General features: G+C 41.7%; 1 protein-coding gene across 2 annotated transcripts in view; it reads right to left on the bottom strand.

Annotated features, from left to right (window-relative positions):
- The window catches only part of LOC108622271 (zinc finger protein castor homolog 1), a 47,082-nt gene that overhangs the window by 25,536 nt on the left and 7,253 nt on the right, over positions 1-14,293 (bottom strand). For both annotated transcript variants that reach the window (XM_018020047.2, XM_018020046.2), the window contains exon 2: positions 12,401-12,464. In XM_018020047.2, coding sequence (XP_017875536.1) covers positions 12,401-12,464 — 64 coding nt within the window. The remainder of the gene's footprint in view (positions 1-12,400; positions 12,465-14,293) is intronic.

Here is a 14,293-nt window from a genome sequence, read left to right as displayed (position 1 = left end):
ATTAATATAATATCTAGTAAATGTTAATATTTCAATGATTTGTCATTATTTTTATGTAAGGTTTCATACAACCTTAATTAGGATAGGCCTTACGAGATAGAAAGGGCTTGTTTCGTCGGAACGAAATTTGCTTAGCTAAAAATAGTCTATTATCAAACGTTGCCGGTTATATCATCTCGAAAACGAGTCTCGAAACGGAGTCCCACGCGTTACGAAACAGGCCGCATAACAATCGACCCCCCGAGAAACCGAGAGACAAAGATTTCGCGGAGGAACCGGAATATTTCTTCTCTCCCTTTCCGGTGATCCTGGAATCCGAACGGTGTGGCGCGCGCGTATTCTTTTTCTCCCGTTGCCGGCGAGCGTTCCCTTTTTCCTGACGGGATTCGACGGGTCTTGCGGGGCCTGGCCGCGGGGAAAAAAGGGCCCCGGCTAATTAATAGAGCCGGATTGAGGAGCCAAGCCTCGCGAGAGGGAGAGCCCTTCGAGCGACGACTTCAGGCCCCGTACGAAAAATAAAATGCGCCCCCTCCGAGTAAATTAACAGAGTGGAGAGCGAGCTGCCGCGAGCTAATTAATAGAGCAGCCAAACGGACGGGAAGGAAAGAGAAAAGGTAAGACGGTGGGAGGGAGGGAGAAGGACTGCTGGACGTTCCTCTCTCTCTCTCTCTATCTCGTTTGATTTCGCCCTTTTTTGCACCGAGCAACGATCCTTCGACGAGAGGATCGCGGTCCTTCGAGGTCTTGTTTCCCTCGCCTGGCCACGCTGTGCCCCGGCTCCCCTCGGACCTTTTATGAATCGATTCGATTTATATTCCCGCGCGTATAAATATTTAAGTATGTAATTAAACGTCTCCTCTCATCCTCGTGGCCACGTAGCAAAACGAGAAACGCGAACGTAATGATACGTCTCGCCGATCGATCGCGAATGGAAGTATCTCGCGCCGGACCTACTTTATTAACACAGTAGTAGATCATGACAATAATTTTGAAATTGCTGCAGCACGTACGTATATGTATACCTCGGTTTCGATGGCAATCTACTATTGTTAACAGGAATGTCTGATTTATTTAATATCTTCCTGGAAATTGCTATTTTATCTATGATATAGTACATGATAAATAATACATGTAATATAATAAAGAAATTCACTTTTATTGAGTTGATTTACATGACATTAAGAGGGGGAGCCTGAGTATATCAGAAAATAGAAAATAAATGACATATAATCTGAAAGATGTCTTCAGGCTTATTAGAAAAAGTCATTATTCAGTGAGATTATGACGATATTTTAGATTATATAAACTCTTGCATAAAAACAATGACAAAGCATTGAAATTTTATAAATCTTGCGAGCCTATTAAAAAAATTATTACGTCTTGAGTTCTTATCTCAAATGACAGAATTTTGATTTCATTTATGAAAAAATATGAATGCAACAATGACAGAATTTTGTAATTGTGTATAATTCTTAATACACGATTTAGGAATGATTTATTTCGTTTTAATACTGGAGATGTAATTTTTTAAGCTATTACCAAACTGAAGTACCAACATCAATGCTAAATTGCACTTAAATAGAAAAACTATCAGTAGGTTTAGTGTTAACTGATTATCCAGTTATTAAGTCAATAGCAGCCAATAATTTTAATGATTAATGATAGTCTTTAAGTTCACTATAGTATTAGGTACCAGCCTGTGTAATTTTGATTACCTTCTATAGGAAACGTTGTAATTGTGGTTTTAAACACCGTTTACATTGTAATTATCTGGTTTAAATAAATAAATGAAAGAAATAAAAAATTTTAATAATTAATCTCCCTGACAGATAAATCTGTAATCGTTTAACGTATGATTGCAACGCGTTTCCAATCGGCGGTTCTAAATAAAAAAAGCACGAGAGGCCAGCTGTTTCAAGGTTCGCGACAGCTCGAAATAAGAGGGATCGATTAGTTAATCGTCGGCGTAGGATCGATCTCTCGTGTATTCTTGGCGATCGAAAAATCGCGAAACGTTGGGCTCGCGTCGTCGTCGTCGTCGTCGCGCCAGGAAAGAAACGGGGACGGCGGCAACGATACAAAATACCGGAGGCGCGAGGGAGGATCGCGGTGCACGCGCAGTTGTAACACGGGACCGAAGCGGGTTAGAGAACGATGAATTCCTGAGTGTTTCGAGGACGGCATGCGATTGCCAATCGGTTTGTTTCCCGATACGAAGGCAGATCGGGGCCAATCGGGCCAACAAACATAGCGGCAATGCATTTCGCAATTCGCCTTTTCGTACTCGCCACCTTTTATTGCCAGATATTCTAGCTCCCGTTAGGAACAACCTCCCTCCTCCCTCCCATCCTTAAAATCTAATAACATTTACGGCATTCTGCCGCCATTCATACAGGAAATCATTTGCAAATCATTTGTGAATGGTACTTCGAAGAAGTGTGCAACTTATAAGAATTTGATTCTGAATGATGCAAACAATCGACGAGATTTTAAGGGTAGAATTCCAGGTTCCGAGCGCGCGTCTCATTAAGTGGCTGCTCGTGGCAATATCGGTTTTACGAACGAATCTGAAACGCAAACAAAGGGTAGGAAGGAACGGAAAGCGATCCATGTCCGGAATTTTCAGCCCGTTCCTTTTTACGGCGAGCGAGCGAGGGGGTGGGTCGGAGCGCCACCAGCCACGCTGCGCGCCAGTTTGCGGAAAAATGTGTTTCTTCTGACGGTGTGTGCCGATAGCATCGACGGAGGACCCGGGGGCCCTACCGGGCGCCGCGCCGCGCGCTAAAAGAACGGGACAACGGAGGAGGAGAGGACGATCGCGGCCGGAGTGGAGAAGAGCGAAAAATTAGGGACGGCATTCCGTCTGTGTACCACCGATGCATTTCGGGGTGACCGTCGAACGCCCCGCCGTCCCTCGGGCTCCTTTTAATGCGATCGCGATTCCGCGAGCGGTAAGAAATTAATAAAAAGTTGAAGAACGATAAATTAGGCCGGCGACGAGATGCCGCGAGAACCGATCCGCAGGTATAATAGGAAGGGGGACGTGGAGGAAGAGGCATGAACCGTCCCCCGTCCCGTCGCCCGCCGATTCACTCACGCCGGCAAGAAATTTTGATCGCTTCCAATCTGATTTTATAAATATCAAAAACTGTCGATAAACTACTAAATCTTAATTAGTCCTTCTTGGGAAATCTGCGAATGTGTTCGCAAGCAATCTTATTATTACATAAATCACGTAAGAAATGAAAAAAGTATTTTTATATTGGACTGTGTTTTAAATTATTTAATTACAGGATTTAATCATTTAAGGATATGAAAATGTGTAAAATGTTCATTTTACAAATCCTCTCACGTTCCATGATTTAGTGACTTGCTTTTCGTTCATGAAATATTTCTATCCTGTAGATTTTGAAGTCTACGCACGATACAATTAGTGTGAACGAAGGCGCGACGGTACATGCTAGTACCAAGCTAAATGAGCAATCAGGCACCGACGTGTCGTATAATTATTCTGTCGCGTACTAAGTTTCTCATAATCAAGACATCACTATCAATCATCATTTGGCGAACGTAACATTAAAACATTGATAAGCTCTGAAACGTAGATTCAATTTTAGATTATGTAGCAAGTTTAAACAAATTATTTAAACTCGAACCTGAACTAAGCTATGCCTCCTTTCGTAACACGACTGCAACTATTCTATTCATATCACACACTCTCATACATTAAAAGATACTTTCACACATCTGATTTCAAAGGCACAGCCGCATGATCGTAGGGGTGAGAGAGGGTTAAGGAATTTCATTTATGAACAGAAATTGAAAGTACTGTAAGTGTTTACACAGAGCGAAACGATCAGCGCCGCTCGGATAGCCAGGAGGCGTGGGCGTCTGAGTCGAATTTCACGGTTGATCAAGAACATCGCTGGGAGATTCGCGATGGGCAATGAAACGCGCTCGAGATTCCGCGAATCAACGGTTAAATAAATATTTGACAGGTAAGATGCCACGGGTAACCCCGCTGTTTCGCCGGCCGCTGCGCTTTCCTTCTCGCCTCTCGGCGCGTACATACACAACTAACATCGCCCGTCGCCACGCCACGCCGGTCCCTCTCTTTCGCATAATTGGTTACAGATGCATTATTCTTCGGCTCGGCTCGTTTCGCAGCCCATGCATAAACATTAAATTCTTACGACATGGGCGTCGTTCCTCTTTTTTTCCAACCCTCTCCCTCTCCCTGTCTGCCACCCCCCTTAAACCCTTTCCTGCCGGGACTGTCTCTCTCTCTCTCTCTTTTTCTCTCTCTTTCTCTCCCTCTCTCTCTCTTTCATTCCTTCAACTGGACTCGATTGTGTTTCTAATTTCGCTAACACTCGTGAACCGCGTCTGGGACTGATTGAAATTCCAACGATTGTTTGAGGAGTAACGTGTGTTTGGGATTTCAGGCACCCCGGCTGCGAGCAATGCGATAAAAAATAATTAACCCTTTGCACTCCGAACCATCTCGGACGTTACCTGCCAGCTACTCGGCGCCACTTTGTCGCAAAAACGTGAACGTACGAACCCTCATATTATGTAGCATAGCTTTGGAACCAAGGTATTATAATGATATTTGCGTTATATGAATGTGTAGACATTGAGAAACATATATATTTTATTTTTTATAAAAAAAAAACATTTTAAAAAATCAACATTTTATTTCTTACAATTTTGTATAGAATTATGAATTTTGAAAAATTCCCCAATATGCATTGCAGGCTGATTTGTGCACGTTCCACAATAATAAGTCGCTTGACGTCTTCCACCTGCTGTTTTTCTGTCAGAACGAACCATCTTTATCGCTCTTTTCAAGTGGCGTAGAGAGAGAAGCGCTCAGAACTTCGCGAGAGCACTTCTCACGTTCTCTTCCAAAGTAAAACCGGCTGATACTTTTTTTATATATCTTAGCAATTGTTCCATATTTATATTTGATTTCTCGTGCCATTTCAACAGAAAACTTTAGAGAAACGTGCACTTCTCTAGTTGCGCTGGAATAAGTTGATTCCCCGGAATCACTAATAAACTTCAATGTCCCCTCGGGGGGACATCCGAGTGATATGCTAGAATTACGATGTCCCCTCAGAGGGGATAGCGGAGTGCAAAGGGTTAAAGACCCTCTCGGCGTTAAAACTGTCGTAGTTTGCATTAAAATATCCGCGATATGTTTCTGTCAACGAGCGGGATATGTTTTATGAGAACAAACAAAATGTTATCCTGAATTTTTAGTCTCTTCACTTATCACTACTATTATTCTACTATTGCATCTAAATTAAGCATACTAGAAATTAGAAAGAAAACTTGCACAATGATTGCAGTGTAGAAAATGAAATCTAAATGAGAGTTACTTTTGTATTTTAAGAATCAAGATATGTATTTCACTTTTCGTATTTTTTTTAAAACAGACAAACCCTTGGGCATTTAATTATTTGTTTAATTCATTAAATATAAACGATTAGATAAGCGAATTACGAATTGATATGGCAAGTCTCATTCGAATTACGCAGCATGATTTACAATTCTACAAACTTCTTAAGGTTTCGATTTACAGGCTCAACATTCCCGGCTCGTCAAACAGGATTCTCTTTTTCCTCCGGTTAAAAAAAGACAAGAAGAAAAATAACAAAAGGACATCGAAGATTGCCCGCGTTCTCGCGTCCACAAACGAATTAAATTCCACGGGTTGAAGAAGAGCGGCTCGGCGGACTTGTTTCATAATTCACCAAAACGTTGCGTCGGGTAAGAAGATCGGCCCCCCTAAATCCGTTTTCACGGCAACCGCATAAGTCAGAAACGATTTTTCTCAAAGCCCGGGCCTCCATTCGCAACCCACGTTATGACATATATATGGACCTTAAAGCGTGGTGGGGGTGGAGGAACGCGGGAGGGAACTGCAGAAAGGAAGACGGAACGCAATCGAGAGGGAGAGAGAGAGGGAGGGAGAGAAACGGGGCCCGAAGGGTCCGTGGGACGTATATATATGCAGAGAAGAACGCGCGGTGCACCAGTTATTTATTGTAGCTCCCGTTTATGCTTTATTTGTTATTTGCCCTGGTCGGCCGGGGCCGCTCGGCTCGCCTGGCCTGCCACGCAGCCCACGTAGCAGTGGGTACCCCGAGGAGAACGTACCCACCACCGTCGGGTACCTTATCTACCTTCCAGACATGCGTTACATAGCCGTTGCCTCGGCCGAGATGAGCCAGATTCGCATAATTGGCCGCTTAATACGGCGCATTTTTTCCGCTCCTCTGCCCCCTCCCCTCACCGCCGCAGACCGCGAGCATCGAATAGACGGACGAGTTTCTCCTCGCGAAGGACGATGATTAACCGAGGCGCGCGACGAGATGATTTGTTAATCAACGTGAACGGGTTTAATTAGATTTTCTTGGAACGCAGGAAATCGGATTCTACTTCGTCTGATTTTCTTCAGTTGCTCATTGTCATCCGTTTTATTACCAAAGCAATTCCTGTCACCATTAAGAATATTACATTTCTTATGATTTTTTCTAATAGCAACGACTATGTTTATATTTCTTTGACCCAACTTAGCCTAATCTATCTGAAATTTGAATGCAATTTAGGCATTTTTACTTCATTTTAGTACTATTATACATTTCTTTTGTGTAATTCTATAAGCCAGTGAGTAGCAATTATAACGTGAACAGAAATGAGGATATTTACTGTATTAACCCTTTTAGTACCGGCGAAAAGAACGTACCTAACAATAAGCGAAGAATACCGGGCCGAATTTGCAGAGGTTTGCGAAAATGCTCGTAAAAACGAAAGTAGAAGTGATATTTACAAAATATAAAAAGCAGCATATTCGGAAATAAGGGGAGAATAAAACGTTACGAATTGTGTTTCATTATTTGTTGAAAATTTGAACGACGATATATCGTCGTTCGGTACTAAAAGGGTTAAACAAATCAATTTACATAATTATGTATAATTTAACATATTTTATGTTGCACGGAACAGAATGTGAAGAGATCATGAAGAATGGTCGACAGGACGCATAAACTCGTTCGATTCTCGAGAGTACGAGATGACAACGAGTTAATCGGTTAATTAAATTGTATTTGATGCGAATTAACGAGCGGCGCGTATCAACGAGCCCGTTAAGCATGCGTTCGTTAAATGAATGTCGAACAGGTGCAGGCCTCGGCTCACGAGCGCGAACGATGGTTCACGGATGTCGGCGATAATTGTTTCAGTCGTAAATTGCTTGTAATTGTTTAAACCCCCTCCCGTGCCTGCCGCGATCGACGTAACCGTGCCGCCGTTCGTTATAAATAGACTGATGGATTTTTAGGCGAAATATGACTACGACTATGTCGAAATAAATAGAAATGTATATTATCCATTAAACATTGCGATGTGCGTTTGCCTGTTGACATTTTATGTACTTTTGTTTATTAAATTAAATATACATCAAAATTTTAGTGAGTGTAACAGGACGAAATAATTAAAATTGCTCTGTGAATGTAACGATGAAGCAATGAATCTCCGAAGTCGATTTCCTAATTGATTCACAGCACTTGCGGTCTTGCTTCCTCAATATAAACGAGAGACCGAGAGTCTCAGTAATTATAGTAATTTAAAGCCATTCGATGTACACTGTTGCTTGGAAATACGTGGGCGTCTATCAAAATGTCAGAATTGTTAAACAATGTTTTTTATCAAATTTCATACGTTTGAATATGCAATGTAATAGTACTAGTGGTAACCCTAATATCATCAGACCGATTTAATTACTTTTGAAATTAGAATTTAAATAATTGTTAACTGGTTGAACTTGAACTTTTCCTTTTATTTAACTATTGCACGAGGAAGTAAAAGTCTAAACACTTTGAACTGTACCAGAGAACTTTAATGCACGATCCATTATCAAGATATTAAAATCAGGCAATTATTAGATATTAGATGATAGACAAGACCAACTAGAAGATTGTCGAGCGTAGTTTAGTTGTTTTATACAAACGCCTTCTTTCATCCTGTATCACGTGTCGATGGATTTTTATTACATTTTGAACGTATAATTCAACAATTTCTGTGATTTATTTAAGTTTAGTGGCCTATTCTAGTCTGTCCTTCGTTTAGTGTATAAAAAAAAATGGGAACTTTAAGAAATCGTAATTAGATTGATGATTGAAATGATGACAAAATTAACAGACAGTATGCGAAGACTAAAAGCTATAATTAAGACACAGGATACATAAATGAGAATATATAATTATTTATTATTCTCATTGACAAGACATAATTTCTAACCATTATAGTATAAATTACACGAAATTGTATAAAATCTATTCACGGTTTTCTCACTTCTTTTAAACTGCTTTATTCCAGTCAAGCAATTATTCACATACTTTCAATCGGCAGTGTAGATTTCAATCTGTTGAACAATATACAAAAGCCATCAAAGAGTTTCGCCCAAAGATATCAATCGAGTTCCGAGGCTGGGCAACGTGCATGGCAGCCGGGTGGTTTTAAGAGTCGAGTCATCGCGCGTCATAAACGGCGCTCTTCAAACGGCGGGACGATAGTAAACGCGACGGTTGCGCGAGGTGCTCGTGTAAATCCAGCGTTAGGCGAACGTCGATCGTCGGGTAGTCGCAAAGAGGGCATATGAAAGGGAAGAGACGGAGTTTGGAAGAGGAGACGGTCCGTGGTGAAAAGGCGCGGGTCCAACGAACCGAGCGAGACGGGGTCCTCGGTGTTCGGGGGGTAAATTTCGCCCGGGGAGGATCGCGGGGCGAGGGAGGGAGGCGGGCACCGAAGACACCGCGAGAAAGAGAGAATGATGCGTTGAAGCAGCAAGCAGCAACTACTCTAATTGGCCACTTTGTCCATTTATTCGATTTATTTAAATTATGGGACAATTGACAGTAGGCATTCTATTTTTTAAATCTCCCCGGCCAACCGGCTGATTAGGCGAGATTGGCGTGAGACACTGGCCCCACAGATTCCCCAGTTGTGGGCTTAATCAGCTTTGATTGCTGCCCTCTCTCTCTCCGCCTCTCTCTCTCTCTCTCTCCCTCTTTCTTTCTTTCTTCCTCTTTCTCTTCTGCCATCTCTCTCTCTCTCTCCCTCTTTCTTTCTTTCTTCCTCTTTCTCTTCTGCCATCTCTCTCTCTCTCTCTCTCTCCCGGTTCTCTATCGGTTAACTCGCATACCCGCGTACGCACGTTACGTTCGCCTGCGTCTTTTTATTTTTCCTTTCCGATGCACGCGCGCACACACGCACGCCAAGGGAACGGAGGCACAATTTCATTTTATTCCGTTTCACGCGCAGATCTCGCGACGAGGTTTAATACATCGTCCGGGTGAACGCGAGCAGACGTTGATTGGCCGATCCGAAATTGTGGGAATGTGCCTCTGGATAACAGAGAGACCGAGGAGAGGCCGCCCACTCCTCTTCCCATTTCCCCGTCCCGCGGCCGTCCTGCCCGGGCCACTCTCCTTTGTCAAACGATCACCATAATTTCCGCTGTCAGTCCTGATTCGTTTCTTCGATTTCAACGGAAAACCTAATGGAATTCGCCGCGCGGCGATCAAATTATTTCAAACAATCGCGTCGCCTACTCCAAACAATGTCCCCGACGATTTTTAAACCACGGACTGCTCATTGTTACTCTTACGATTATGACAGCTCGGCACCAAAAGGTATTCAAGAAAATTCGTCGAACAGATCAAGAATCTGCTGACGCTGAAACCAACTCTCTCGTTCACAAAAGACACAGTTGATGCCTAAATCAAATGTGTCGTATAATCTTTTTCCATTTTACAGAACTTAAACAAAATTCGTGATTTTTAATAAAGAAGAAGTCTTGCTGGTTTCTAAGGCTTATGACTGACGCAGTAGGGCAACAACTGGGTTAAACGGGAGATCTGGCGGATTAGAGAAATAAGAAATTAACGAGATAGAGGAATATACATAGGTAGACACGGTCAGCTCGGCGCGTATTTATAAACGAGTATCGACGCGATTGCGCAACACCAAGTCTCCGATCCCATCCCGGCGATGTCCTATAATTAATGAAATTCTCATCGAGTCACTGACTTCTCTCTACTCTATTCTATAGCTAATCGATCGCCGCGCGGTGCTTCTTCTTCTTCTTCTTGTTCGCGGTGCCGAACTAAAATTAAACCTCGTCCGTTGTCTCGTTAGAACTCGTCACTCGACTATTCTATCAAGCTTTCCATGGGACCTTTTCCTTTTTGCTCGCCGAGGAATCCCTTACCGCGCAGCGTTTCAAGTAGTCGCATGACGTAACGCCATCTTCTGTTATAGAAACTTCATTGTCTATCCTATGACTTCACCGAATAATTACTATAATTCTACGGTCCCACACGATTTTGCTGATTGCTAACCATCCGCTTTGAATAGCGTCTCCTTCAGGTTCGAAATGACGGATCAAACAGTCGCGTTTAGCGTTTTAAGGTTGTATGAGCTTCTTTAATAAAAACAGTGACCAAGCATTGGGATTTTAAGTTATTAGACATTACATGAATGGAACACCGTGTGAAATTTTAGAAATTTTGCGTGGCTATTCTTGAATTCTTATATCGAATGGTAATCATTCCACTTATCTAAAAATATAGATACAATCATGACAGAAATTTGCAATTTTTTTATAGTCGTTAATGTCTTGAACAGAACGTCTTGACAAGAAAGTCTCAGTAATCTTGTATAATCGTTTATACTTTAAGAAAAAAAATATACTTTGATATAATATATAACAATACTTTGAAAACAAACACATGGAATAATTTTAGAAACTTAACTTCTCTGTAAATATAATTTCTCTTAAAAGTTTTCCACTTGAAGTATTGGACGTATCTTCTTATCACATTTCTTGAATTTTTGGAAGATATTTCATGGCTCATACAATCTTAAAATGACGTTTTATAAAAGCACTTTATGTTAACAGAAATTAAATGATGATGATGAATCTGAATATCATTTAAACCTGGTCATTCTCCATCAATTACGATGCAGCATCATGAAACTACAATTCCCATACTAATTTCTAGCAATTCACTTTGAATAGCCTATCTTGTTGAAAATGACTAATCTGACAATCGCGTTTTAGAATGACGTTCCATAAAAGCAGTGAATTTTGCATTATCAGAAACTAATTGTAATCTGAGTATCATTTAAACCTGATCATCCCCCATCGATCATGCTGAAGGATAATGAAACTACAATTCCTGTCGCAATATTTTTCCATCGACGGGGATAATTTTTGTGAATGGGTAGGGTGCGCAATAGGGGCTCCTGCATGAATCTGTTTCCACTCGACTCGGTTCTTCTTCCTCTCTTTTCCCGATCGTCCGCGACCAAAACTCCCATCCCTGGAGGCACCCTGCTCCCCTCCCCCCTCCCCACGGCCCTCGTGGGACCCAGTTGCGCTCATCCCATTTCCTTGATAATTCCCATAATGCTGTGGGCGGATATTCCAATAAAGGGGGAAGAGCCCCCGGCCACAAAACGCTGAAAGCATGGGACACGGACTGCTCGCCACTCGCTCCAGCTCTCCGTTTCGTCAGGTTGCGCGCACGATTTACGAGCCTGCCCGATTCAATCGGGTAAATAAAGAGAAGACAAGTAGCCGAACGCGCGAAGTAAAGAAACGGACTGCACGCGATCGTGGGAATTAATATAATTGACCCACCGCGATACGGGACCATTCACGCGCCGATTCCAACAATTTCTAATAACGCATTAAAGACAGGTTTTGATTAATCGCGTCGAAAATCAGATTAAACAGTCGTAACCAGTTTCATGGAGGATTTCCTAACGCTCTGAACCATTTGTTTCATTCAACAAATCGTCGAATGATTTCAATGAAGTTCAAGAATCTTAGAAAATGTCTAAAAAAAATAACCTTCCAATATTTAAGAAATCCATCGGTTCTTTGTATTCGATTTCTCAATAATATTTCAAACTATTAAAGATCGGAGTTGAAAGTAAAGATGAAAGATTAAGATTAAAATACATTTCCTTCAAGTTCCTCCAGTAAAGTCTGCTATACAGACTTTGTCCAATAATTAACCCTTTCTGTCGAGAATTTTATTTCGCCTAATTGTACAGTTAATTACGCCAGGTACAGTGAAATGGCAAATGCACCTTGCAGACTGATATAAATCGTAAGCCAATATTCATTGAGCAAGAAGGGTTAAAAACTGATCATTTCGAACCAACCATCCCCTTCCATCTTTATCTCTGGTTCATTTCATTTTTCGTGCTCTTACTGTTCGTACAGGTCGTCGAACGAACGCCGCGGCAGGCAAACGCGAGTCGATTTGAATCTAATTACGAGCCCGATAATTCCCGTAAGGAGGCGGAAATAGTAACTCACCGGAAACCTTCGGGTCAGCTGCCTCCACCTTCATCGCCGCCAGGCTCGCTATTGTCGGCGGTACCTAAAAGAAAATACATTACGATGTACAATGCACCAGCATGCTCTCCCAGGGCCGTGCTCGCCACGGGGACGAGAGGGGGGCGGCCGCCCACGCAACTACAAACGAATGGGGGAACGAACACGTACTCGCAGATGGGGAGAGGAACGCGCGCGACACGTGTCGTTAAAAATGTTTGAATGCCTCGAAATTATCTGAACCTTCTGGGAAAACTAGTCGACCCCTGATAATAGTTTTTTTCCCGGAGATTTTCTAAAGGATTTGCCAGCGAGCCACTCTAGAGAGAGGCGCGTGTCGACGTGATGTGATCAACTTTTCATACTGGATTAACCATCGGCTTTACGCTGTATTCAAACTTTCACAAGTGATTCATCAATGATATCACTGATTTAATTATTAATATTCGTTCGTTTAGTTTTTTAAGGCGGAATAGGAAATGGTTTATTTGTACAAAGATTTTATTCAATTATAATATTGGCCATTCTTATGAATGATGGAATGTCTGCAAATGCAAATTAGAATGAAACTGCACCGAAATAAAAACCGAACAACTTTTAGTAGATGAAAAGTTTTATTTATACATTTATTTATCAATTTTGTGGAGGCTTGTTTCAGTTATTTGCCTTTAATTCCGACGGAAAGTGTACTTCAATTCTTACGACGTCCTCTACTCAAGGAGTCACGTGAAGCGGAAACGGCTTCCGGTTCCTCGAAAACGTTCGATAATTCGAATACCGAACTCCGGGGTCGTCGACCTTTACAAATGCAACGTGCGAACGAATGTATGCCAAACTGCAGCAATGCTAAATACGTTTTGTACAAGAAGTGTAAAGGGGGACTCCATATTTTATGAAAGAATTAAATATTTTACCAAATATAAATTGATAAATTGGCTCTCATACAAAATACTTATGAAAAATCTTACCACTCGTAGAAGGTATTTATTATTATCACAATTATTGTATTCATAAATAAAGACACTCAGTAATAGATTACAAAAATAATATTCGACTGGTTCGGTAATTCTATTGTTAAATTCTTCTATAAGAAATAAAAAGAAATTGTAAAAAATTGTAATTATTATTTAAGCTGCTACCAAACTGAAGTACTAGTGTCCACCAAACTACACCAAATTGCACTCAAATATATAAAAACTGTCGATACATTTAATGTTAAAAGAATGTTTAATTGGAACGTCGAAGCTGTGCCATGAATGAACAAACAGGAGCAATTCTCCAATTATAATTTTACCCTCAGAGTACATATTGTCTAAAGTTTTCATTTCAACAACTCGTTCGAGAAACATTTTCTTCAATACTATCAATTCTAATTTAGAGTAAAAACGACGAGGGCCGAGGAAGAGCATAAAACGAAGGAGTAAACGAGCGGAGAAGCAGTGTGGAAGCCCCACCGAACCGCGGGTGCAAATTATTCGAATCCTGTACGATTTCCGAAGCCGTATCTGGGTACCCTTAGTGAACGTCGTTGAATTTATGAAGGCGATTGCCACACGCCAAGCCGCGACGTTTCCATTTCCTACCCAAACGAATCTACTACTCGTCGCCGATTCCTCTTCTTTAGTGGCGTACAAGCAAGCGACACATAAGGACGATCGATCCGATCGGGCGATTTATATTCAGCGCTCATAATTAACGGCGACCTTCGATGCCCAATATTACGGATCCCGTGTGTGGGCCGCATCGCAATGCGCCGGAAAGAAACGACGTTTCCGCGGGAAACCGACGCGCCACTCGTCATTCAGACCGACAATTCAATTTCAGTTTTTGTAATCATGTAATTTTCACAAACATCTAATTCTAATAATAGTCTTA

This window comes from Ceratina calcarata, unplaced genomic scaffold (assembly GCF_001652005.2).
Source record: "Ceratina calcarata isolate Rehan_Ccalc_2016 unplaced genomic scaffold, ASM165200v1 scaffold211.2, whole genome shotgun sequence".
Taxonomy (NCBI): domain Eukaryota; kingdom Metazoa; phylum Arthropoda; class Insecta; order Hymenoptera; family Apidae; genus Ceratina; species Ceratina calcarata.
Note: the sequence above shows the minus strand (reverse complement) of the source record. Positions and strands in the feature narration are given on the sequence as shown.